Source organism: Myotis daubentonii, chromosome 7 (genome assembly GCF_963259705.1).
Source record: "Myotis daubentonii chromosome 7, mMyoDau2.1, whole genome shotgun sequence".
NCBI classification, from domain to species: Eukaryota; Metazoa; Chordata; class Mammalia; order Chiroptera; family Vespertilionidae; genus Myotis; species Myotis daubentonii.
The window spans coordinates 12815657-12843582 of NC_081846.1; the positions used below are offsets into that span (position 1 = coordinate 12815657).

The 27926-nt window shown below is 39.5% G+C and overlaps 1 protein-coding gene across 3 annotated transcripts in view; it reads left to right on the forward strand.

Annotated features, from left to right (window-relative positions):
• PARD3B (par-3 family cell polarity regulator beta) overlaps positions 1 to 27926 on the forward strand; it is a 917882-nt gene that overhangs the window by 722281 nt on the left and 167675 nt on the right. For all 3 annotated transcript variants that reach the window (XM_059702879.1, XM_059702877.1, XM_059702878.1), the window contains exon 19: positions 6687 to 6797. In XM_059702879.1, the coding sequence (XP_059558862.1) occupies positions 6687 to 6797 (111 nt within the window). The remainder of the gene's footprint in view (positions 1 to 6686; positions 6798 to 27926) is intronic.

A 27926-nucleotide genomic window follows, 5' to 3' on the forward strand; every position in this document is an offset into this window, starting at 1 on the left:
GAATTTCGAAATAAACTATGGAAATAGAGTCAAAGGTCTGTGAACTTCTCTCCTCCTGTATTTTGCTTGAGCTATTTCAAACTGTATAATTTATAAAGTGCTAAGACAATATCATGTGTGGTTTGTAAGTCAGCTAGTTACAGGGAGAATGAACCATTATCCAACTCCAGCAAACATGACTGTGAGGCTTGTGCACTTTTACATCTGACATCATTCCATAGATTTCCAAGTTCAATATTAATGGGGACTGGATCTCGTAGCCTTTCCAAATGCATCATGGACACCTAAAGGTATTCTCCGATTGGAGGGGGGTGGGGGGAAATACATTCTATTTCAAACTTCCAACTATCCTTGGGTTCGTAGGTCACCATTGATTTGGAATAAGATTATCTGAACTTTTTCTTGCCCACCTTTTAATCATCTTAAGCCATTGCTCGGATTGCTTTTAAGTGGAAGAAGAGTGGATGCTAATAGCTGCCTAAACAGCCCAATGGGATCTAGGAGGAAAGTTGTAGACAGTACTTAGCAGAACTATGAAGTGAATTACATGAGAGACCAGACATGGAAAAAGCCAGAGATGGAGCTACACATATTGCGAATTTGGATCATTTGCCATCCTGCCTGGGAATCTGCAAAGGTTTTGAATGTCATCATTATCTAGAAAACTCGATGAAAGATACAGAAGAAAATATTTGCTGAGAAATTAGGGGATAACTACTTAGAACTGTATTTAAAATCTTTATCAAATGGAAAGTGATAGGATCCCAGGGCTTGTTTTGTTAAGTTAGATACTACCTGAGAGTTGATGCTATTAATGGTTAAATTATATGTATATAAACCATATGATGTGTAATGGCTGTTCAGTAAATGATTGAATGAATGAATGAGCCATTACTTTCCCAGATGGCTGCTCAGGGACTTCCTACCTAAGCAAAATCACAATATAAGTAAGGTCTGTTTTTTGGTATTTTTCTGTAACCCTTTCTGTTTCCACCTTGTGTATTCTGCTTCCTTTGATTTCTTCATTTCTGCCAAGAAATCTCATTTTATCAATAGAAACTACTTCTCTTACACATGTTGGATCATGCTATCTACTAAATTATTTACCTGGGAACACCTTCATTTCCCCTTTATCAACTCTATAAACAAACTAGCTTCTTCTCCTAGCCATTTCTTTTTCTGAATCTCCTCCTGCTTACAGCCAATCCCTTCAGAAGTTCTGTATATCTCTGACCTCTTCCCTTATCAAGAACATTGTTCTCCTACACCAGTGTTCATGATAGCATTATTCACAATAGCCAAAATGTGGACCTACCTGAATGTCCATCCACAGATGAATGATAAGCAAATATAGTAAGTACATGCAATGGAATGTCATTCGGCCTCTAAAAAGAAGGAAATGCTGATACATGCTATAACATAGATGAACCTTGAGGAAATTAGGCTAAGTTAAATAAGTCAGACACCAAAGGATGAATATTGTATGATTTCACTTACATGAAGTATCTAGAATTGGCAAATTCAGGCAGAAAGTAGAATAGTGGTTACCAGCAGCTGGGGAAGGGGAAATGGGGAGTTACTGAGTGGATACAGAATTGCAGTAAGGGGGTGATCAAAGTATTCTGGCAAAGGATGGTGGTTCAAGGTTGCACAACAATGGGAATGTACTTAATGCCACTAAAATAAACACTTAACATTTATTAAAATGGTATATTTTGTTATGTGTATTTTACCAAGGTGAAAAAATAACTTTATTCTCTTCTCTGTTCCATCTCTAACCTTTCACACTCTGTGGCATTTTTTCTCTCTCAGCAAACAAAAGTCCTTCAATATTAGCCAAATTGAAAATATCCTTCTTGAACTTTCCACCCTGCCTCTAGCTCCCATCCTACCAGCAATGGTTGTATACACACAGACACACAAAATTTTAGACTTATCTGCCATTCATTGTTAAGATCACTTGGCCTCTGCTTACACCTCTCCACTGAACCTTGCCAAGATGATGAATGGCTACCAATTGCCAAATCTCCAAATCTAGTGGACACTGTTCAGTCCTCACCTCTCTGGACTTCTCAGCAGTATTCCAGGCCAACCAATCAATATTTTTCTCTCACATCAATGTCTCTCTCTCTCTCTCTCTCTCTCTCTCTCTCTCTCTCTCTCTCTCTCTGTCTTTCTCTCAACATATCTCGGGTGAAGATTACAATAAAATGTATGTTACATCATGTCATTTCCGCTTAAAATGACTTGGTTTCTCCTCTAACACTCTTTAAATCTCCCAATTTCCCTGACCAGCTTCTCTGTTCCTTGAATTACTAAGGAATGGCCTACTGTCACTCTTAGACTAAACTCCGAGCTTCTCTCAGACCTGCACTCTGTGGTCCTTGCCGTTCTTGCCCTCAGGATCCTGTGCGAGTACCTGCTCTGCTCTCGTTCCTTCAGCTACTCTGACCTTCTGTCGCTGCCTGGGATGCACCAGGCCTTTCCCACCTCTTGTCCTCTGTGTGTGCCGATTCGTCCACCCACAAGGCTTACCTCCTTTCTTTGCTTGTCTGGACCTCTCGCCCTTGTAGTCTCAGTTTAAATGTTATTTCCTCACTAAGTACTTCCCCAATAATATCCTAGTATTGTCCCTCTTAATACCCTTCATAGCACTTTTCACAACTTACAACTATATACACACACACACTTGTTTGGTAACAGTCTCCTTTATTAGAATGTCAATTCCACGAGGTAGTGCCCAACACAGTACCACACCTAAGTACTATGTAATGGAAGAGATGTTTAGTAAATATTTTTAAAACAAATTCATAAAGGAGCGAAGAAGAAAGCTAGCAAGCTAGTTTTCCATAAAGCTGTTTCATATAACCTCTCCATAGAAATGAACAGGGACAGGTGTTTTAAGCAAACTTATAATTCATGAAAATCTAAATTTACATAAAGGGCATGTTGAAAGGTGATTTTTCCACTTTACAAAAAGATCCATCATAAAATTCTTTAAACAGGCTTCCCAGGTACATGCAACATAAGATTTTATTGATTGAAACCATATGTTTGCACAGAATTCTTCAGGAAAATATCTTTTATATAAAGCAAGGTTGACCTGTAAGCAATTTCCTTAAGGCACCTAGCCCAGAATGGCCAATCTCAAATTTCCGAGGTAATAGATAATGGGAGGCCTGGAATGCAGTGGATATTTGAAACCCTAGAATGCAAAGCAGTCATTTCAGCCGTTTAGGGTTCTCATGAATTTTCTTACAAAAATAGCTAATGGGGAAGTGAATCAAGGTATCCGAATCTCCCCAGCTCCTCTTCCTGTGTGTCAGGGAAAGTAAGAATGGCTGTGAAATGACCCCCAAAGAGGCTGCTTTGGAAAGCAGAACAAAGGCTTGTAAAATTCATCCAATTGATGCTTTTCTCCCAACTCCCTACCACCACCACCACCACCACCATCACCATCACCACCACCACCACCACCACCACCACTGGTAATTAAGTTGTCTGATTGCAAAACTGGAATAAAGAATTATGTGTGTTAATATATAAAATGCAATTAACTTCTCTGGCTCTTAATTTCCTCCTCTGAACAATATGAGAGTCCTTTTAAAGATTATTGTTTTATAATTCTGTTCTTGAACCTACCCAAACTTTATAAAATAAAGTAATGTGTGACTGTTCTTTATGGTTAATGAAATAAATTTCTCATCTATTTCCACCCTTCTTATTGGAAACTTTAGTAAATGATCATGAACTGTGATTCAAAACATGTATAATACTTGTGGAATTGGTTGATTTGTTTCTGACTAATGATTCTTGCTAAGAAGAACATGCTTTGCAGAATTTACTTACAACCAACCTTTTCCTAACCAAACATGTTCCACTAGGGCGGGAGTATAGTAAGCTATTCTCAAGCTGCAGTAAAATTGAAATACTTTAGCTGCAGGAAGAAAAAACACTTAACTGGTTGTGGTAATAAAGATCAAGGTATATTAGGGCATAGGTTAGTTTTACCCTTCAAAAACAAAACTACTTTTGTCTCAAAAAATTCAAAACCTTCAAATTTAGAAGAAGATATTTAGGACACAGAGAAAATATCTATAGAGTTTTGGGCAACATTTTTTCCCTTATTAACTTCCTGAAGCATTATTCTATTCTCACTCCCCACAATTTTTATTTTTTGCCCAAATATTACTATATCTGATGACATTTTGAGGGAAAATTGTTTCTCTATGTGATGTACTAAGGTATTCTTTCATAAAGAATTTTAGAGTAATAATATTGACTTCTAAGACTTTTCTGCATGAGTCTGAAAAACTAAAGAATATCTTAGTGGAAACACACATTATTGAGATATCTCCTGCTTTTTAGGTTTAAGAGAGACCTTGAATATATCAGCAAATCTCAGTTATATTTGAAAGTTAATGTTCTTAAATTTTGTATTTTTCTTTCTTCCTTATTTACGTCTATAAATGATATCAGGTCATTTCTTCATTAAGGGAAAAAAATTAGATGCAGAAAGGAAGGCAGGAAAGAGAGAGATAGGAAAAAGGCTGGGGATGATGGAGTTAAAGCTGATACTAGATCAACCAACATCCCAAAACTAGGCTGAATACAGAGGGGGAAATGCAGTAGGAGCAGAGGCCGATAGAGCAATGGGAAGAGAGAAAGTTCATGAAAGAGGATTTATTAATTGGAATTAGAAATTGCACAATATGCAGAAAAGTCCAAATTGGGAGAGACTCTGAGGAAAGTAGGATGCATCTGTATTCTGATAACAACAAGAAAGTAGATATTAGTGGTGATGTCTTCCATGTGCGATACTTAGAGCTGCCACTTGACTAACAACCTCTGCTTTGTTTTTGTTTTTGTTTTGTTTGTTTCTTAGTCCTCACCTGAGGATGATGTTTTTTCCATTGATTTTTAGAGAGAGGGAAAGACAGAGAGAAATATCGATATGAGAGAAACACATTGATTGGTTGCCTCCTGTACACCCCCAACCAGGGCCCGAGCCAGGGAGGAGCCAGCAACCGAGGTATATGCCCTTGACCGGAATCAAACCTGGGACCCTTTGGTCTGCAGCCCAATGCTGTATCCACTGAGCCAAACAGGATAGGGCACAACCTCTGCTTTAGATTGAAACACAATCTAGAAAAAACAAATATAACCCATTTGCATGAAATTCAGAGTTCCTTACAAGTTTATAAGCCAGGTCCTCATGTGAGGAGATTCTGACTCACTGTGCATTTGTCAGGAGGTTGGGGGACAGAGAGCGGGATTGGTGGGGGTGAGGCAGTCAGCCCAAGAATGTGTAATTTGAAAAATGTCCTTAGTCAGAGTGACTTTTTTTTTTCTGTTTATCAGCAGAACATCAAGTCTTTTTATTTTTTATGTGTGTTGATCCCAAGACCATGGGAGACTGCTTCTGAAGAAAATATTTGTTGGGAAAAATGTCTGTCATTTAAGAATGTGTCCTGCTAATAATTTAATAGCTTTTTTATTTCAAATGTGCAATATTATTTTCCTCAAAATGCTGAGGAAACACACTGTTCTTTTAAATGGAACTCTAGCTCACTGTTGGCAGGGAATGTAAATTGGTATAGTCACTATTGAAAACAGTATGGAAGTTCCTCAAAAAATTAAAACTGGAACTAACGTATGACCAAGCAATCCAGAATCCATTATATTCTGGATATATATCCAAAGGAATTGAAAGCAGGATCTTGCAGAGATATCTGCATTTGCATGTTCATTGCAGCATTAGTCACAATAGCCAGGATACGGAAACATCCTAAGTGTATTATCAGCAGACAAATGGATAAAGAAGATGTGGTATATACAAGGTGGGCCAAAAGTAGGTTTATAGTTGTGAGTATGCAAAACATAGTTTATTCTTGTATTATTATATATTAATTATTGTACACCTTAAATTTACACAATGTTATATGTCAATTGTATCTCAATAAAGGTAGAGAAAAAACATAAGGTATCGTAAGTGCCATTGTGTCCAGTTAACAACAAATCTGCCTGACACCAAGGAGTGCTCAGAGCACACTCACCCTGGGCTGACTTAGGAAGCCTGTGGCTCTGTAGGAGACTAAATGTGCTGAGAAGGAAAGAGGGCTGTGGAGGAGGCAACCCAAGTTCTAACCCCAGCCCTGTATGGAACCTGTTAGGTGGTCTTGGCTGAGGCCTAAGGCCTCTCAGAGCTTTCAGTTCTCCATCTGTAAAATGACAGTATTAAAGTAGGTGTTCGGTAAGGTACCTTGCAACACCATCATTATATTATCCCATGAGTTTTACCTTAAATGTGCATGTCACTTGGAGCTTTGGAGTCCTGTTTCAGAGGTTGGTCAGGTTTTACTTATTTTTAATGATGACCTTTCAGTTCTTTAATCTCTACTGAATTAATGGTTTGACATTTTTTAGTCTTTAACCATATGATTTTGTGCATGTTGCATAATCAATATATGAGTGGAAAGAGGGAGAGTAGAAAGAAGAGAATTCAATAACTATGTTATTTTTTTCTTTTCAATACCTTACTTTATTTCCATTTTATGCAAAATGATTTTGTATTACTTAGTATAAGAAATTATGGTTTAATGGACTCATCTCATAAATATCTTAAATTCACCATAACAAGATCACGGTTATTGTTAACAGCCATCTTCTCCTTCATGTTTTACTAGATTTGGAAAGAAGAAAGACGAGAAGGGTGGGAAGGCTGAGCAGAAAGGTCCTGTGAAGCATGGGGGCCTGCGAGAAGAAGAGCTGGAGAAGATGAAAGAGGAACGGGAAAGGTGAGCAGAAAGGCTGGCCCTGTTGCATGTGAGCCATAGTCTGGGTTTCATTTGGTTATTGCTTCCATCAGCTGGAGAAATTTTACTTTAAGAAGCACAAGAGGTTGACTGATACAAATGGAAAAGTACTTGATATAAAAGGGGACTGCCTGTCTTGGGGGATTTTTATTATATTTTGAGAAGAAATTAACTTCATGTTTTTGTTATGTCAATATTTATAATTTCATAATATGCTACCCCTGGTTTTGACTTTATCAGTGTATATTTTCTGTATGGTTTAAACAACCAGTTTTTTTTTAAGTAAAAAAATATCATTTTGATGTTGATGTTTAGAATGATCATATTTCCGTAGTCTGTTCCCAATTTTTGTCAAACTGTTGTATGCCTTCTTAATTTTATTCTGCTAAATCCATTTGCGTACTGTAACTTGAGAAGAACATGTCCTTCATTTTTTTAAAAGCCCGTGTCTTTTATTAGCCTATCAGCAAGTTGCAAAGTATGTCGCCCATCTGTTAAAGGACCGGTTCCATTTACTGAAATAATGACAGTTTGCAGGGACTGCATTCTCCGGTTTGAGGAGCTTAATGTTCCCATTTGGACAAGAGGTTCTTCACGTATCTGTGATGTTAACCCTGGCATTTATCCCAAGTAGATGCGTAGATATTTGATTTTGAAACATGTAGTAGAATATTCATATTTCTCCATACTTAGTTGTGCCTTTACAACTAAATGAAACTTGGAGAAAGTCTGAGATTTGACAAAACTAGCATATAACTTTAAATATTCAATTCTGACATCATTCTGTATCAGGTCAGATTTGCCCAACTTTCCACTTGCTTTTTAGTAACTACAGCCCCCCCCCTTTTCTTTAGAGTTGCTCATACTTATTTTAATACTCTATCATGTATACTAAGAAATCATACTTACTCACTGTTTTCTAGCACAGAGCAGACTACGAGTATCTACAGTTAACCTTTATCTTATAGTCTATTCCCATAGGGAAGGCTGACTTTATCAATAGGGGGAAAAAAAAGAAGAAACTATTTAGTCCTTTCTCAATTTTGAGGAGTTGATAGGCTCCAACCCAGGGTCAGTGGAGCAGTTAGAAGGAAATCGAGTGCATTGCATTGTTGTGGACAATTCACCTGGCAGAGCTGCCCCAAAGACAAGGAAGACGGATTCTCCAGCATCGCCCAAGCGGCAGTAACCCTGTATATAGAATGTGCTTCGGGCTAAGGTTTTAACGCATGTATTGGCAAAGACATCAGTGTGGCGAGCCCACATCACAGCGTGCTGCTCCCTTGGCTTTACTTACCGAGGCACCACATCCTATACCTCATCCTCTGGAAACTGAGCTGTTTGCTAGAATGCAGACTTCATATATTTTGTGGCTCAATATTTGCTTGGGGTTGGGGCAGGAGGTGGGGGGAAAGGGAGAGAGAGTCATAGTAGCTAGGGAACTGTGTGCCAGCTAGAAAATTGATAACCCATAAAATAAGGTGGGTTGTCTTTAAGCAAGAGTTCATTTCCTTTCTGGTTTTGCTTTTAGGAAGCAGGTGCCTGAGGGAGTTTTGTTCTTAAAGCAAGGCTGTAAATTCGCCTCAGCTGGCTGTATAGGCTTCAGGTCCAATTTTTAAAAAAATATGTCTGGTCAAAATATTGAAAGAACTATGCTATTAGCCTTCACTTAGGCCACGTCCCACACATGAACACATAAAACGCATCTGATATGGGTTTCCCAGAGACAACATTGTCTCAATCATGTGTGAGGGGAAGAAGTTGGAGGAGTTGATTTTATGGTTGGGTGCTATAGAATGAATGACCAAGGGCATTTCAACAGCTCAGGGGCCCAGGGCCACAGAGGGTAGAGGTGGGGGCTGAACACTTGGCATTACTCCCAACCCTGGAGTCCCATTTCTTGGCTCTCCATCATCCATAGGAAACCAATTCACAACTCTTAAAGAACTCAGTGAGCCTATCACTCTTCATGGCATGGCCATGGAAAACATAAAGCAAAATAAGAAATAGTGTATACAAGTTCATAAAGTTGTCCTTTATCCTAATACATTTAGAATTTATTACCTTATGATGTTTCAAGCCATCCTATTGCTTACTGCTTTGTCCTAGATATCGAGTTAGTAGTTTTTCATTAACATATCCCTTTTACAAAGGATTTAAAGCATTTACATAAAATATATACCATACAGTGTTGAAGCCAGCTTGTACCAGCTTGTGAGAGACAATTATTAAGCTTTCAAGAATTCTGTGAGCTAGTTGATAAATCCTTGGTAGCTGGAAATTGGTTGTGGTGAGAATGTTTACTACTCCACAGAAATTGGCAAATGCCAAAAGTTTGAGTTTGCTTTTTCAAAGAGGCAGTTTACCAACACACCGCTGAGGGACTATACCAACTCTATTTAGTGAGTACCCAGGAAGAAATTACCAAAAATAGAGGCAAAAGAACACAATACTCATCCAAATCAAAGCACATGACTTCCTATAGAAGCTGAGTTTCTCAAAGTGTGGTTCATGGGCCACCTACATCAAAATGAATCACTTGAGATGCTTATGAAAAATGAATATTCCCGAGTCCCACACCAGCCGTGCGGGATGAGACCCTTAGGAGTTAAGCCCAGGAGACTGTGTTTAATAGGTGAGCCCAGGTGATTCTTTAGCATTCTCATGTCAGAGGACCACTGACTTGGAGGTGCAGGGTTTGGCTCGAACATTGAACTGTTCTTATTCTATAAAAAAAACAGATACACAGATTTTTTTCCCCAAGAGGATTGAATAACCCAGTCTAAAAATATAGTCATCTTTCTCATACATCCTCTCTGTAACAGCCTCCCTCACTGCACACTGTTTTGCACACACAGAGGAACCCTTGCCAGAGCTCATGCCTAAGGGAAGACGGATCACTTTCCCCAGAACCTCCCATGCATGAAAAAACATGGAAAAACTATAAGTTCATTAAGAAAATTTTGGAGAAAAAAAATTGTAAAGAAGACTATTAAAATCATGCATAATTCCATCATAATTTCACTACTACTATAAATATTTGTGGAATCTTTTTACTATGTGTTTTATTTCTTTGAAAACTTGGTATTCATACAGAATATACAAGGTGTCTCAAAAGATGTACATGCATTTTGAATGATTATAAAGTCAGCGTTCATTAACATACATTCATTTTCAAAATTTAAAAGTATCTACAAAAGTGAATAATGTTTTTGTCAACACCTGTTTTCAAGCTGATGACCGTTCTGGTCCAGGCACTGCTGATGACAGGAAGCAGTAGAATCACAAGCAGCAATAATCATTTTGTTGGGCATTTGCATACCCTCAGTTCGTTGACTGTTGTGGGTTTTGTACTGTAAACTTTATCTTTTATGTATCCCCATAAAAAAAGTCTAGTGGCACTTTAGGATAAATTTTCTTTGTTCACCCATTATTTCAAATCAGTTAAACCTGAAAAGGAGTAAAATTTAAGTGAGTTATCGGCTGTTAAAGTATGTACACATTTTTGCAGATGCCCTATATAGTATCTTACCTTTATTCATAGCATTATCTTATGAGCATTTTCATTGATGTTTTGAAAAATGTACTTATTTATTTATTTTTTTAATCCTCACTGAGGATATTTTTCCATTGATTTGTAGAGAGAGTAGAAGGGAGGGACATCGCTGTGAGAGAGACACATTGATTGTTTGCCTCCTGCATGCACCCCACCAAGGTATGGGCCCTTCACTGGGATCAAACCCGGGATGCTCTATCCACTTAGCAAAACCAACTAGGGCAAAACTATGTAATTTTGATGACTATCCAATATTCTGTGAGATCAATATACCGTAATTTTTCTTCTGTTGTTAAACATGTAGAGTTTCCAGTTTTCACTGTCCCAAATAGTAATTCCTTGATGAGCACCGGGTACAAAAATTTTTATAGATTTCCTTTTCAAATCGTAAAATTGCTGTTTGGAGGCTCAATTTCCCTGTAACTGTTTAGTTTAAGGGTTAATCTAAATTTAATTCTAAATTTTAGGATTATATCACACCTCTCCATTTCTCCCATTATTTTATTATGATTTCCATATCTCACTATTATCTACATATCTAAATTATGATATGAAACTATTTGGTACTATATTACTATATATGAAGAGTTTACTCATAACTATAGCTATGAAACGGTCAAAAAAAGCCATAACAGGTGGATTGAGTTACTATAGATTGGAAGAATGCAGAGTCCAGAATAGTGTTTCTCAGGGGGGGGTGGAGGGACGGGGAAAGTAATTTTGCTCCCCAAGGAACATTTGGCTGTATCTAGAGACATTTAATTGTCACAGTTTTGAGGGGATAGGAGGCAAGGAAGGAGTTGCTACTTCCATGTCCTGGGTAGGGGTCAGGGATAGGCCTAAGCATCCTACAATGTACAAGACAAGTGACTTGTCCTACACAAACTGTCAGTGTGGAGGTTGAAAACCCCTGTTCTAATCTCTGGACTTCACAAAGAGAAGGTACCTTCCTGGACATTAGCATTGATTGTCTCATGATGTCCTGTGGATAACACAGAGAAATATACACCAGATGACATAACCCTAGAGGGATTATGAGCTATTTGAGAAGCTGTACCCAAGACTGATAGTGATTCCATCCATATAAGCTTGCAAGAAAAAAAGTTTGTCTCAAATTTTATTTTTAACGCTGGCCTGCTGAGGATTGGCATCAAACGATGGTGCCTGTGGGTCATATTTGAATGCCAAGAAGCTGCAGGGTTTGATAATGTGTCAGATGACAGAATCATCTGGAACAATGGATTGAATCAAACACAAAGAAACTTAATAGGGATAAATATAAAGTCTAGCTTTTAGGTCCAAAACTGAACGATACAAACACAAGATGTGGAAGGTTTGACTTAATACCAAATATATGAAAAATTTGCCTGATGGTTTTCTTTGAGGGAAAGTTTAGCATGAGTCAATATGAGGATGTGCCTGCCAAAAAAGTTAATCCAGTCCTAGGCTACATGACTGCAAGTCCGTAAACAAAACGAAGGAAGAAGCAATAATTCCAGTTTTACGCAGCTGAGATAATACCGGGAGCCTCCTGTGCTCTCTCACACACGAAGAATGGCAGCGCCAAGTCCAAGTTGTTTGAAAATGTTGAAGGACCGGTGAGTCATAGTCTACAGACTTAAGAGGGAGCTGATTTCACATGATTGAAGGACTTGCCTGTGGAAAAGGAATTAGGCATATTTCATTCCATCCATTCTATTCTCTGTCTCTCTGTCTCTGTTTTTATTCATCCACTCATTTGTTTTCTTGAAGATACTAGTGAGGAATTATTTTAAGAGAGATGGCCTTCCGCCTTCCACGTAATAGAAGGGAAAACATCCTGACAATCATGACGCAGTAGTTTGTCGACACTGGAAATGTCTAATAAGGAACTGATTGAGAAACAATTAGTGTGTTAGGAAAGTATTGGACTTGGTCAGAGTTTCATAAGCTTCAGTCATTGATATAGTGCCTTCATTGTCTTATTTATATTTATACACATGCAAATCAATAAAATATATAAGTGTAAAATCATGTAAGTTACTGTAATTACATACAGTAAGCCACATACCATCAAAAATCTTTTTGTGTATCATTGATGCTGCATTTGTTCTTAGATTATCTCAATGGTCTTCTCCAGATCTCAGGGTCTTAGAAATCCTATATAATAAAAGCCTAATATGCTAAGTGTCTGGTTGGCCATTCAACCAATCAAAGTGTAATATGCTAATGATATGCTAAGGCCGCTTGATTGCTCGCTATGACATGCACTAACCACCAGGAGAGCAGAGAGTCGACCAGTTGACCAGTCACTATGATATGCACTGACGACCAGGGGGCAGATGCTCCCATCGGTAGGTTAGCTTGCTGCTGGGGTCTGGCTGATCGGGACTTAGTGAGATGGGCCGGACACACCCTGGAGCCCTTCCATGGTCCCTCCTTGGCTGGTCAACCTCCCGTGTCCCTCCTGGGCCCCAATCGTGCACTGGTGGGGTCCTTTGGCTTGGCCTACACCCTCTCACAATCCAGGACCCCTCGGGGAATGTCTGAGAGCCAGTTTCGGCCCGACAGTGGAACGACCGGTCGCTATGACGTGCACTGACCACCAGGGGGCAGATGTTCAATGCAGGAGCTGTTCCCTGGTGGTCAGTGTGCTCCCACAGGGGGAGCGCCACTCAGCCAGAAGTCAGGCTCACCCAAGGGCTCCCAGACTGTGAGAGGGTGCAGGCCGGGCTGAGGGACCCCCTGAGTGCATGAATTTCATGCACTGGGCCTCTAGTATGTACATATCTAAGTATAGAAGCATTTACCTTGAACGTTCTAGAGTGGCCTCCCTTGAAATTGCCATGGCATTGGTTCATTGTAGTATGTGCACTATTCTTTTTATTATTTTTTATCACCTTTTGTCCCCTCTTTTACCTCCCACTCATTCCTCTCCCCTCTCGCAATCACCATACTGTTGTCCATGCCCATGAGTTCTCTCTCTTTTTTTCCTTCTTTGCTCAGTGTCCTCTCTAAATTCTCCCCCAAGCTGTCTACCTGCTCTCTATCTATGACTCTGTCTCTATTTTACTTGATAGTTCAGTTTGTTCATTAAATTCCACATGTAAGTAAAATCATATGGTACTTGTCTTTCTCTGACTGGCTTATTATAGCATAATACTCTCCAGGTCCATCCATGCTGTCCCAAAGGGTAAAGTTTTCTGCCTTTTTACAGCAGAGTAGTATTTCATTGTGTAAATGTACCACGGCTTTTTAAAAAAAATTTTTTCTTTATTGATTAGATATTATATATGTGTCCTTATTCCCACTCATGCCTTCACACCCCCCCACCCCCCGGTGTCTGTGTCCATTGGTTAGGCTTATATGCATGCATACAAGTCCTTTGGTTAATCTTTCCCCTTTACCCCCACCCTTCCCTACCTTCCCTCTGAGGTTTGATGGTCTAATCGATGCTTTCCTGTCTCTGGATCTGTTTTGTTCATCAGTTTATGTTGCTCATTATATTCCACAAATGAGTGAGATCATGTGATCTTTATCTTGTACCACAACTTTTTTATCCACTTGTATATGCACTATTCTTATCTGAGTGTATAAGCTCAAATTTCCTGCTCAACATTGTGCGCTAGGATTTTCTTTGTCTCCTATTTGATTTGTTGAGCTGGTCATGTGTCCCCTCCTGAAACACGTCAAACAGCCCACTGCTGTGAAGCCCTGTTTTAAACAAACTCATATTTTTTCTAGTAAGATTGGAAATATTAAAACATCAGTTCTAAATTTCTACGTGCATTGCTAGGAGAATGAATTCAATATTATATTCAAAGATTATTTCTTATAGAAATTTTTATCAGGCTAAATTAAATTAGCATTTTTCAAACATTCAGATTATGTAAATTCGTACAGTGAACAGAAAGCAAGAGATTGTCTTAGCCAGTCAGTGAACATATCTTTTTGTTTTATTCCATGACTTGAACTTAAATTGATAACCTTCTACAAAGTGTGAAATTAACCAAAGTCTTAAACCTATAAAACACCTAACTCCATGCATGTTGTATTTGTATTGTTAATGCCTTGTCAGAAGTCAGGTGGAGATTAGGTAAAAAATATATATATATATATATGTTTCCTCATTTATCTAGGATTATGGTACTGAGGGAGGAAAAAAATCTCCATTGACATCAAAGGCTGTCTTCCATTAAAGTCCCATATCACCGAAATAACATTTCATTAAATGAAACGTCTTACTAATATGGAGTGGGAGAAGGAGTTTAATAACAGGAGTTTGCAGTTCAAGATTTTCTATTACTCTTATATACCATTATCAGAGTTTATTTTGCAAGGGAGCTTATTCAGTGTGTTAATGAGACGTTTTTGTAGATCTTATTAGACTCTTAGAAGGATAAATGAGGAGGTGAAAGAGGTGACTTGTCCCGTCCAGGATTGAGAAGCATGAAAACATACGGCTCTTGTTTTCAACCAGTGGCCTGAACGGAATGCCTAAGTGAGAGTGAAGCTAAGATTAGGGAAGTTCGTCTGTTTCAGTGTCTGCATTCAAGGTTCTGAGTTTTCTTTCCTGGTAGGAAACCTTCCAAGAACCGCACAGCTCTCTCCCTTGCCTTATCAGCCAGGCTGCTTGTGGCCTGTTCCCTTCGTTTAAATCAATACATGTGTTTTTGATATTTGGCAAACCGAAATTTAATTATGCAGCTGCAAGTTCCCCCCATAAACGAAATGCATCTTAGAGAAATAAAAACATTCAGAAACCATTTATAGTTTGAGAATACAAGTGAGTGAAAATCTATTCCCAGCCTCTCAGCGTTTTATTTAATTTTGGGAGATTTTTATGTTACTGGAAATTGAAATGAGAACCAGAATAAGGCTAGAGTTTATCCAACATTTGTTCATGCTGCAAAATGAAGATGCTTAGAAAGGAAATGAAAGTATTATATTTGAAATTAACATTTTACTTGTAACCTCCATAAGTATTACCCTCCTAAATACATACAGCAACAAATGAATTGATAGGATTTTTTTCATTATTGTATCCAAAAAAGAGTGCCTACTTTATTAAAGATACCAGAAGGCTGGTTTCTTTAATATGCCAAGAGACTCTCTATAATTAATTATTTACTGAACTTAAACGTTGGCATTATTTAAACTGTTGAAAACACCCATGATTTGGCATGATCACACTCACATGATTAATTCAGCATGGCTTTGCTCCTCCCTGAATATCCCTGTCTTTTTGCAGTAGAATTTGCTAGGTCCTGTGGTGTGGGCAAAATAAAACGTTGGAATGCTTCCCAGTTTTAATAGTCCTAATTTATTATTACCACTGAACCCTGATCAGATCATGGACTGGATTAGATCCCAGTTTTTCAGAATGCCCCAATTTATGGCTCCCTTAGAGTCCTGATAAAAATGTGTATTTGAATAAGGCTTTGGGTGGCTAACCGAGATCCAGTTAATTACTTTTAGATTCTTATTAGATCATCACTGCACGGAAGTTATGAAACATATTACTAGACGATGCTTCTCAGGACAAGGTCATGGTCTCATTTTATGCTGACAGAAAGAAGCTATCAGATTTCTGTTCTTCATAGTACTAACCATCTCAGTGAATGGAAAGAGATTTGCCATATCCCAGTAATTACTATTGATGCTTAGGTTGCAGTAAGGATGCCTCCTTTCCTAGAATAAGAATTGAAGAGAGAGCGGGGGGCGGGGGAGAGCACTCAAAGACACAGGGCATAGTGGCTGCTACACCCCACCACCCCGTATTCAGAAGCCATCTTTCCAGATTTACTTCTAATTTAAAAGGCAGAGGGGGATGCTGGTGGTTTTAATATCCATACATTTATTTGATCATTGTCACACCTATCTTCTCAGAAATGCTTGTGGTCACCAAAAAATTTGGCACATTACTGTATTCCTATAGACAAGAGCTGGGATCACCTACGTCCTACTGTCGCGCCAGCATTTTTTATGAGCCAAAATCCTTTTATGGAACTTGAATCAATGTTAGAAGTGCTGTATTAGCAACTCCTTGTCAGCCGAGCTGGATTAATACATAAAATGAATCACTTGACTGGCAGGCTTTCCAATAGTCATTCAGACAAACTTCTAAGATTAAAGTACACCAGCTCTTTTAAAAAGTGTTTTAAGAGGATACTCTTAAATTCAAATACCCTGGAGTGACATATTATATTGTTGTATTCAATTATAGTGCAATTGAAATACATTCTAAAAAGAAATTATACTAATCTAGCTAGAGTGATTCCATGGAAATGTATAGAATACCTGATATGATTTTTTTTTTTTAAAGTCAGACCTAGTTGGTGTGGCTCAGTGGTTGAGCATGGACCCATGAAGCAAGGGGTCATGGTTCAATTCCAGTTAGGGCATGTGCCCAGGTTGTGGGCTCGATCCCCAGCAGAGGAAGTACAGGAGGCAGCCAATCAATTATCCTCTCTCATCATTGATGTTTCTAGCTCTTTCCTTCCTTCTTCTCTAAAATCAATAAAAACATATTTTTAAAAATTAATGTATGGGCTTCCCCCAAGACTTACTTTAAAAAAATTTTTTTGTAAAATTCTATTTGTCTGTATTTTGCTTTTAATATACACACAAAAATATATTCAACATAATTAATTAACTTTGGTTTGCACTGAACTTTATGCAAATCAGAGGTCTAGATAGATTTAGTTTGATGAAGGTTACCTACAGCAGTGGCAGAATCTGAAAATAGCATTTTCCATGAAAGCTTTGGGTCATTGTAACTTGTAGAAGGCCATTTGGTGACTAGAATTTAGGAATAAGAGTCCAACACTTATTTTATCGATTGTTTCCATGCCTTTGGATAAACCACTTTTGAGGATGTATTCTTCAAGACCCTCTTGTTATTACCATGAAATAAAATGGTAGTAATAATACTTTAAGACCTCAGTTTTATACATTTTATTTGGGTAAAATGTTTTTTAACTGCTAAGTTCCTTGGAAGGGAAAAAAAGGAAAAAAATAAAAGTTAAGTGAATCCAGCATATTTACTGTGAACTAGCTCAGGCTGGGCAGTGTACAAATAAACATAATTTGTTGAAAGTGCTCTGACAGATGTGGGCAAATCAAACTTTTTTAAGTCAAATGGCGTTTTCTAGGACTTCTCAAGTATTTCACCTTCATTTCTTGTTGGCCATATGTTACGTTGCATCCTGCTTTGGACAGCTCCCATGACAACGCACCCACTGTGGAGGCCAAGATTATTGTTCACACAGGTTGGCAAGTTCTGCAGGTTCAAAGGACACTCGAACTATTGTCTTCCAGAGTCTGCTTTTTCCCCTTTTCATTCTTTATATAGAAATCCTAACCTAGGCCTGTGATTTCAAACACTAAGTTTTGAATATGCTTTTTTCCAAATTTCCTGGGCACTTTTCCACTGGGAGTGATTTTTCCCTCCCAGGGACCATTCAACAAGGTCTGAAGACATTTTTTGTTATCCCACCAGAAGGAAGGTGCTTCTGGAATCTAGTAGATAGAAAACGAGCATGTTTCTCACCACCCTACAATGCATAGGACAGCATCTCTATAAGAAAGAATTATCCGGCTCTACATCTCAGTCGTGCCAAGGTGAAGAAACCCTGTTTTAAGAGAAATAGATAATTGTATAACATGGATATAGATGTACAGCTATAGACAGACATGTGCTGTAGATATGTAGAATCTCTATGGTTGGACCTAAGGATGTGCATTTAAAAGCCTTTTCCCAAATGATTGTTGTTTATAACTGTGATTGGGATCAACTGCCAAGGGGGTGACCTGGGGAGGCATGTGGCCAGGTGGGAAGGTTACAAGGCCCGGGAGTGGGTCAGAGCTAGGTTAAAGGCCTGCCTCAGCATGAATACAGTCAGGCCACTCAACTGTTTCAAGCCGCTCTGTTCTGATCTGTTAAATGAGAAGTCTGTCTTTTAGACGGTTGGGAAAAGCTGTATTTCTGAAGCAAGCACCTGGCTCCCTAGGTGCTCAGTGCTTTTTTCTGACCAGCTCTGGGGATTAAAGACCCCCGATAATCCCTTCAGTAGCCTTCGGGAGCCCAGAAGGCTCTGAGACACACCATCTGTGAAAATTGCTGACTTGGATATTGTGGTGAGGAAGAAGACCAGCTTGAATGCAGGCTTTGCCCAGCTGGGAGTCGTGCCAGGAGATTCCATTCAAGAAGCTTCTCCTCGTTCCTTATTGATCACCTGTTGGAAGTTGAGCCGCAGAGTGATCTTGGCAGGAGATGGCAGCACAGCAGCGAGGGAGAGCTGACTGCAGCCAGCGCTGGGCTGCCCTGGGAACAGTTCCGGGAGGAGGGGCGCCAGTGGCATGGGTGACTGCCTGCCAGCCTTTCCAAGTCCACAGGGCATGTGGCTGCAGAAAGCACTTGTAACCACAGTCATTAAATCCACAAAATCCTCACTTTGCATTTTCATTGTATTTGTTACACTGGTTGGGAGGGTGATTCTGGCCCGCTAATGTTTCAGACCCAGTCTTCGGTGGAAATGGAACAAACATGTCCATGTTCTCCCCGTTCACTCTCTCCCACCCACCTGTCCTTGATCCGGAGGTTAATTATTGAATGACTTTATAGTGCTTCTGACTGACTTCAGATTGATGTCCAAAGGACCCTGACCCTTTCCCAGGCTCGGACTCCTGCCTCTTTCTGCTTTGTGCCCTTTGTTTGAGTTTAGTATAGAAAGTCTAAAGCGGTTGAAGTGGGTTGGGCTGTGGCATCAAAGTCTGCTTTTCTAAGAGGTCATTTAAAAGAGCCTTTTTATTTCAACAACAGGAGTAACAGTTGGCTGTTTAGGTAGAAGCTGTAAATTTCGTGTTCTTGGGAGGATCTTAGGTAAATAATCATTTGTGGAATAGTGATTTTGTGACGTGAAATTGCTAAATACAACAGGTTGGTGAAGAGCGAATTAGGAAATAATAGCCTTGATCAGCCATTCCTCTCTTCAAAACTACTCATGGCTTTCTGTTGTCTGCTGTATGTGGTTCACACTCCTCGGCCTAATACCTGACAGTAGCCAAGCTTTCAAATTATAAGTTTTACTTCTGGCCAAGGTGACCTGTGTACTCCAGCCATTCTGGAATGTTCATTTTTTTGAGATGACCATAACCCTTTCCAATCTCTGTGCTTTTCTTAAGACCATTTTCCTGGAAACCCTCCTTCTGCCTCAATTGGTCCAAATCAATGGAAATTCAGTAAACTCGCTTCTCCCATTGTATCTTCCCAAACCACCCAAGTTAAAAGAAAATTCTTCCACTGAATAACCTGGGTCAAGTTACTTAATGTTTCTATCTTTCCTTTGTTTAACTGCAAAGTGGGTTTATAGTCATTGTAGCATCATGATAGTGTTGTGAGGATCGAGATACTGAAGTGAAGCATTCAGAATAGTGCCAGGCATAGAGATGTTCAATAAATGGTAAACTTACCATTTTTCTTAGAGCATTTCTTCGAAAGAGAATAACAATTAAAATCAAGTAGTGTTGCAGCCCAAACCCAACTCCTCTCTGCATTGGCTGTGCATTCGTGCATATTTTGAAACCTTTGGAGCCTCAGCCAGTTCGTCTGGAAATTATTTTTCAAAGGGGAGAAATAATATCTAGCTGTCAGAGTTCCTGTGAAATTTATGTAAGATGAAATAATTGAAGCATCTAGAGCAGGTCTTGGCATATGGTAGATACAGGTTGTTATTATTGTTGTTATTTTGCTTCATTGAATTGTAGATGTTTATGATTTCAAACGTGCCTTCTCTCCCTCTCTTGTAATTTCCTTGAGGCAAAGACTACATTATAATCATTTTTCTATTTCTCTCAGCATCTAATACATTGTTTCACAGAGTAGGCACTCAGTAAGCAGTTGTTGAGTGATGGATGGATGGATGGATGGATGGATGGATAGATGGATGGACGAATGAATATGAAACTGTACTAATTTTAATTTTACATTTCAAGTTAATATTTGCTAGAATGGAACCGAGGGGCAGAATAAGCAGAATCAATGGTTGACAAAGCTATAGAGTTTAGAAGAAGACTGTCCCTTGGGCTATGAAATGGTGTCAAGAAGCATGAGGTCATTTGTAACCAGCAGTAGAACTGTGGACATGGATCAGCGAAGCGTAGTGGCCAGCCCATCAGGACCATCAGCACTTGTTTTCCTCTCACTGAGCCAGATCCTACCAGACAAGACCTTAAAGTGAATGAAATTTATCCACTTCACACACAAATGGAAATGCCGTGGTCCTAGAAAGTTGTTTGTTTGTTTTTTAATTGGGCTTTTGCCCTCATCCTTTTCCTTTGGCTTAAATTTAAACAGTTGAAATTATTTTTAAGTACCATTCCTTCCAACCTCTGAAAAGGAAAGATTTGCCTTTCTAGAGAAAACTGAACTTGAGTGTATAGATGATACACACTGTCCTTGGCTTATTCTCCATCAACGAAGGTTATTTTTGTACTGCATGCTGTGCCTATTCAATCTGAATTCATGGTGCAGATAACGTTTCAGGGAGCAAGCATAAAAAACTGTAATGGAAAGGGAGCTTCAGGAAAAATGGCAGCAGCCATTGGTGATGCACAGGATGCCATAGAGCTGCTCTCGTAGGGAGGCACTATGACTAAAATCCAAGTGCATAATTAGGAGTCCACATTACCATTAAATTACAGTTTTTATCTTATAATTTCTTATTATATATTCTCCTGCAATTTCACGCCTTTTCTTCTTGTCTAGATCCTAATTCTCTTGAGGCACAGATTGCAACTACTACTTGTTTCATTCCCTTACCTCTCGGTAGAGAGAAGATATTTAGTAAACTCCTGGTTGACCTGAAAGTATAAAATAATATCAGAATTAAAGAAGTTACTTGTAAAATTTAAAAAAATAAGAAACTCCTAAGAATCAGAAGGAAAATAATGAATAACCATGTATTAAAATAGACTGCCTAAACTAACAGCTGGTAGAGGGGAGGAGGGTTAGGGGGCTTGGTGAAAAACGTGAAGGGATTAAGCAAAAAAAAATTAAATAAATTTATGGACACAGACACCAGTATAGCGATTACTGAAGGGAAAGAAAGGGAGGTGTGGGAGGTAGAAGAGGTAAAGGGCGGATAAATGGTGATGGAAGGAGACTTGACTGGAGTGATGAGCACACAATACAATATACAGATGATGTGTTGTAGAATGTTACACCTGAAACCTATATAATTTTATTAACCAATGCTACCCCAATAAACTCAAGGAATAAAAAATAAAGTAAAATAAAAAAGGTTGCCTAAATTTCTTGTCTAGTTTTGAAAGTATAGTGTTCTGCTTAAAAAAAAAATAAAAAAATTAGCCTGATTATAATAGTAAGCACCAGTTAGAAAAAATTAAAAAAACAAAAGACTAGATAAGAAGTTGCTTAGATAAATCCTTTTTAAAAAAATAGCAGACTCTATTAATGACAGTATCAACAGCTAATTAAAAATTCTATTAGTGAAGATATAAAAGATGGCACATTTTCAATTCAGATTGACACTGAGGACATAGAGATAATTGATATTTGTTCAATAATCCTAAAATGTTTCACCGTCTCTAATAGACACTATGATAGCCAGAGAAACTTTCAAGTGCTAAATATATATATATCCCAGCCACTTAGAAATATTTTCAGATCAAATAATGCATCTTTGCAAAAAAGTATAATGTTTTAGCTGAGTGAGCATCAATCCACTTTAGTGGGTTGACTTTGTTTAAGAAAAAAATCACTGAATCAAAGAAATACATTGTGTAATTCATATGTTTTTAATCTGCTTATAGTAGATGTAAGAAGAAAGTCCAGAGAGGATAATTACTACTTGAACTTTTAAATCTCAGAGCTGCCTTTTGTAATGGTCACATAAATGAATGCATATTGAAAAAAAATTATGCAATGACCATTAAATATTCCACTTTGGAAAAACAAGATCATAGCTTTAATAAAATGATTTTGTCTTATAATTGGCTGCTTTGATATTCAATTAAATATGTTGTGATATTTTTTTACACAGCAGATTAAAAACTTGGTATAGTAATTTTTCTAGTTAACAATCAGTTCTATCCTTAATGGTTGTAGCTTTGCCTTTGTCAATTTCAAAAGGATGGACAGATAAGACCTAACAAAGGCTTTAAATGAAACTGGAACATTTTACAAAATGTTAAGGAATGGCCAGTCAGTTCTTGAGAAAGCATAATTCTTTGCACCAGCACACAAAAATTCAATGCCAAGAAAACTGGCGTTATGCTAAAATATTCCCTGCCTCAAATATGTATATGACTTAAGATAAAAATGGATGCCTAATGTCATTGACCAATTCATAGCATCAAATGATAAATATTTAGAGGAAATAAATATACTCTACTGGAGCTAGTCATGCAACCCACATTGATCAATCCGAAATAACCTCCTGCGTATATCAATTACCATGGCTCACACGACTGAGGTTTACATAAGCTTGGCTCTGCCTAAATTCAAGTAATTTTTTAAAAAGTGACCCAATATTCCAATATGGGGTGTGAACCAAAATAGAAATTCAACTTATCAAAAATATGCTTCTAGATTTTGCTTCTAAGCAGGAGAGGAGGAACACAGTATGTTGAAAGCATGCCAATTAAGAAGGGAAAATTGAGGAAGATCTCCAAATGCCACCAATTAGAAGTCAAATGTATAGTATGTTTTCACAACTTTTCTGGAGCATTTGAAAACATTTGAAACTATATAGACATGCTTATGCTTCTATTTACACAGTCATTTTTATATTTCCTCATAATCAGATGACATAGGAAAGGAATTTTTTCATCTAACAAAATCTGAGAAGCTGTTTCAGACATAGACTAGCTGAGGAGTGCTTAAGTTTTATTTTATTACATTGTGGCTTTAGAGGATATATTTCTGATATTAAGAGACCTTAGCTGTTGGAAAGTTTCACTGTTTGTGGGAATATCTGTAATGTTGTAACCCCTGCAAGTGGCTGTGTGTGTGTGTCTGTGTCTGACTGTCTTTCTTTGTGAGATTGGTGGTTACATAGATAGATATTATGCATATAGTTTTAAAAGTGCTTGGAACTGTACTTCTTAGCCCCCACTCAAGCATTTAATAAGCAGTCCTTGACTGGTTGGAAAAGTAGACGTTTTCAGTGTTGTTGTTTTTAAATATTTTTTTACTGATTTTTAGAGAGAGAGGAAGGGAAATGGAGGGATGAAAGAGAAATATCATGGACGGTTGCCTCCTGCACGCCCCCTACTGGGGATCAAGCCTGCAACCAGGGCATGTGCCCTTGACTAGGAAGGAACCACGACCTCTTGGTTCCTAGGTCGAAGCTCAATCACTGAGCCACACCAGCCAGGCAGAAGTTTTCAAAATCAATTATTGTATAACATCAGTTTACATACTATAGAAAAGGATGTCCATGAGGAGCATTGGGTACTTGAAAAGGAGAGAGATAGCAGAGTGCGGGGAGTGGACAGCAGGTGGGAAGGCACCACCCCCTCTTGTACCCCACCTCCCTGAAATGCCCCTGAAGGCCTGCACCTGCCTGTGAGCAAAAGTAGACCTTTGTTCACTGAAAACAGCTGGTTGGCTCAGATAATTAAGGTAATATGCTAATAAGGCTGATACTGTATAAACTATACCCCTTTATTGAAAATTGATACATTCAAAAATCAGTTCATTCCCACTGTGGTCCAAGTGCTGTAACAGATGCTAAGGACTCGGATTAGTATTTTTTTTTAAAGCAGTAAAAGGAGGTCTTTGTCATCAAGTAATTTGTAGTTCTTATAAGTAATCCAAACGGTACCTCCAACCCCAGGTGAACATCTAAAATGTGTTCCCTCAAACAGAGGCCTTCAAGCCGAGGGAACAAATGAACCCTATTTTCAGGGAGGGCATTGGAGCATGTCACCTGTGTATACAAAAGGTGGCAAGTCTCACCCCACATGTAGCCTACTGAGTGCATCTCTTCCTTGTAACCCTCCAACCTGAACCCCACGTGCTGGAGCCATCTTTGGAGGATCAACTCAGCCACCCTGACCTTTCACTGAAATGCAGAAATGTGTCTGGCTGCTCTGTGTGTGACAGCCCTGGGTGCCATCCAGATAGGAAGTACGCTGGAGGCTTAAGATGTGCATTTTAAGATCTAACAGGCATGCTACTAACAGGCAATACTTATTTGGATAAACTATTGCTAATCTTTGCCATCTTGTATTCACACTTTTTTTTCTTTACTCTTTTTTTCTTTTTCACATTTCTCATATGATAGGTCACCTTTAGTTGGTTACTTCATTTGAATAGTTTCCGATTTCAGTTCTAAAAGCACATGAGGAAGATTTGTGTTCTGATGATTTTTTAATATTTTTGATCATCTGTGGAACTAATTATCTATTTTACATCCCGGAATCTTTTTCCTCAGGATACACCATCTTGCCTTCGAATCTGAAGTTAAATTATACTTATATGAAATTTTCCCACTTAGAGGACTGGAGTAGATACTTTCTGCTATGATTCACTTTTGACTTTTTAATTATTTTTGGCTTGAACTCTTCAATAATTCAGCAAGCATTAATTGAGAAGCTAGGCATTTAGGGGAAATAGCAAGATGAGTAAAATACTACCTCATCCCTCAACAAGTTCATGATTAAGAGAGAGGAGAGAAAACAATACACAACTAATTACAATGAAGTTAAACTGTGGTAAATACTGTAGCAGGCTATAAAAGTGCTGTATGATCACAGAGAAGGCAGCCACGAATAAATAGTTTTCTAGGTGGGAGAATAGGACAGACCTTCCTTATCATCCAGTATAATAGACACTTGCAATGAAATCATTAAAATCAATTAGAAAGTACAACTTAACTGGGCAACATATTGAAAGAGATTTTTAAATTCTTAAACACATCAATAATATATGATATTTTTGCTGCTGACTAGATAGGAATTTAAGTCTCAGGAAGATTTTTCATTTGAAATCTAAGGGGTTTTCCAAGCAATCAGGGTGCATTTAATTATAATTTCTTTCTCCAAAGCTGACAGAGGAGACAGTTGAAAAGTTTAGGGTGAAACTTTCTGGGAAAATAGCAGTTAGTTGAGTCAGGCAGATAACGTCAGTTTCCAGTAGTGTGTGAAAGTTTTGCCAAAATAGTTCTGTTGATAGGGGGTTTACACACTATCTATTTGTGTATAGGTCTACTAGTATTTGCAATATAGATATAGATATATGGTTTTTAAAGATGGAGCAAATTGAACTTTTGTTACAGTTTTGAACAACTGAAAAAAAAAATCAACTTGGTTAATAAAAGGCCATTTTTTCCTTTTGTCTTACATATTGGCAACAGATATGACAACCCAAGCTACCTGAACAAGCAAGTGCCATGTTTCTTACAATTCACTTACCCTTTAAACTTTTGCAAGTTAGTAATTATACCAAAGCTTCATTAATCTGGACTTAACTAATCAGATCTATACTAATAAAAGCCTAGGTGGCCCTCATGTCATCACAAGATGGCTGGCAGGGGAGGGCAGTAGTGGGCAATCGGGATGACAGAGGAGGGCAGCTGGGGGCGATCAGGCCGGCAGGGGAGCGGTTAGGGGGTGATCAGGCAGGCAGGCAGGAGAATGGTTAGGAGCCAGCAGTCCCGGATTGTGAGAGGGATGTCCAACTGCTGGTTTAGGCTCAATCCCAAACCCGCAGTCAGACATCCCCTGAGGGTCCCAGATTGGAGAAGGTGCACACTGGGCTGAGGGACACCCCCCTCCCCAGTACACGAATTTCATGCACTGGTCCTCTAGTCTAAACTAATAAAAGACAAACATGCAAATTGACCATACCTTCCCTATGCCTTAAGCCATGCCCACCAGCCAATCAGAGTGGCTATATGCAAATTAACCCAACCAAGATGGCGGCCGGCAGCCACGGAGCTGGAACAAGCAGGAAGCTTGGTTGCCCCAATGATGGAGGAAGCCAAGCTTCCCAGCTCTGAGCTCCACTTAAAGCAACAAAGTTTCAATTATAGAAGGTAAATAAATCCCAGATACCTGCTTTCAGCCGGCTGTGGCCACGGAGCTGGAGTGAGCAGGAGGCTTCCCTCCCGCCTGCCCTGGCCGGCTCTGAGCTCCTCTCAAGGCTACAATTTCAATTATAGAAGGTAAATAAATCCCAGAATAAAAAAAGAAAAAAGAATAAAAGGAGAGTATGGGAGCTTCATCTCTGGGAGGCTTGGCCAGCCTGAAAACGGCCCTCAGCCCCTCATCCCCTCACCCAGACTGGCCAGGCACCACAGTGGGGACCCCCCATACCAAAGGGGGTGTGGCCAGCCTGAAAACAGCCATCAGCCCCTCACCCAGGCTGGCCAGGCACCACAGTGGGGACCCCCCATACTAAAGGGGGTGTGGCCAGCCTGAAAACAGCCATCAGCCCTTCACCCAGGCTGGCCAAACCTCCATGGGGTGAGGGTCCCCACTGGGGGGGGCTTGACCAGCCTGAAAACAGCCATCAGCCCCTCACCCAGGCTGGCCAGGCACCCCAGTGGGGACCCTCACCCTGAAGGGGGTGTGACCAGCTGCAAACAGCCATCAGCCCCTCACCCAGGCTGGACAGGCACCCCAGCAGGACCCCCACCCTGATCCGGGACACCCTTCAGGGCAAACCAGCCAGCCTCCACCCATGCACCCGGCCTCTATCCTATATAATAAAAGGGTAATATGCAACTAACCCTAACAGCAGAACGACTGGGAATGACTGGTCACTATGACACACACTGACCACCAGGGGGCAGACGCTCAATGCAGGAGCTGCCCCCTGCTGGTCAGTGCGCTCCCATAAGGGGAGCTCTGCTCAGCCACAAACCAGGCTGACGGCTGCCAGTACAGCGGTGGTGGTGGGAGCCTCTCCCGCCTCCTCAGCAGTGCTAAGGATGTCTGACTGCAGCTTAGGCCTGCTCCCCGCTGACAAGTGGACATCCCCCGAGGGCTGCCAGGCTGCCAGAGGGATGTCTGACTGCCAGCTTGGGCCCAATCCCCCAGGGAGTGGGCCTAAGCCAGTAGGTGGACATCCTCCGAGGGGTCCCAGACTACAAGAGGGCATAGGCCGGGCTGAGGGACCCCCCCGAGTGCACAAATTTTTGTGCACCGGGCCTCTAGTTCTTTCATAATTCTTTTGAACATTTCATTTAGGAGGGGAGGTGGAACGAAGAGAATAAACCATGCCTCCCAATGCCAGGCATAGGCTAGGCCTTCAGCAAATGAGGATGAAATGTATCAAGTAAACTTACAGCTAACGTTTCATTACTCCATTGTGACTCTTCAGTATCTCAGGTGATATAAGGATGAATATTGGAGCCGAGAAGGCTGGTCTTTAAGTGTTGCATGTACAGAGTCTTCTAAAAGAAATTCTATTCAGTGAGTTGAGTTAGGACAAGTTAAACGATTAGTATGTTTTGGAAAAATTTGCAGCCAACAGATTCAAGCCAGAAGCATTTGCTGTTTTGCTCTCTATCAAGATGAAAATTTAATTAGCTGTAACATCCCAT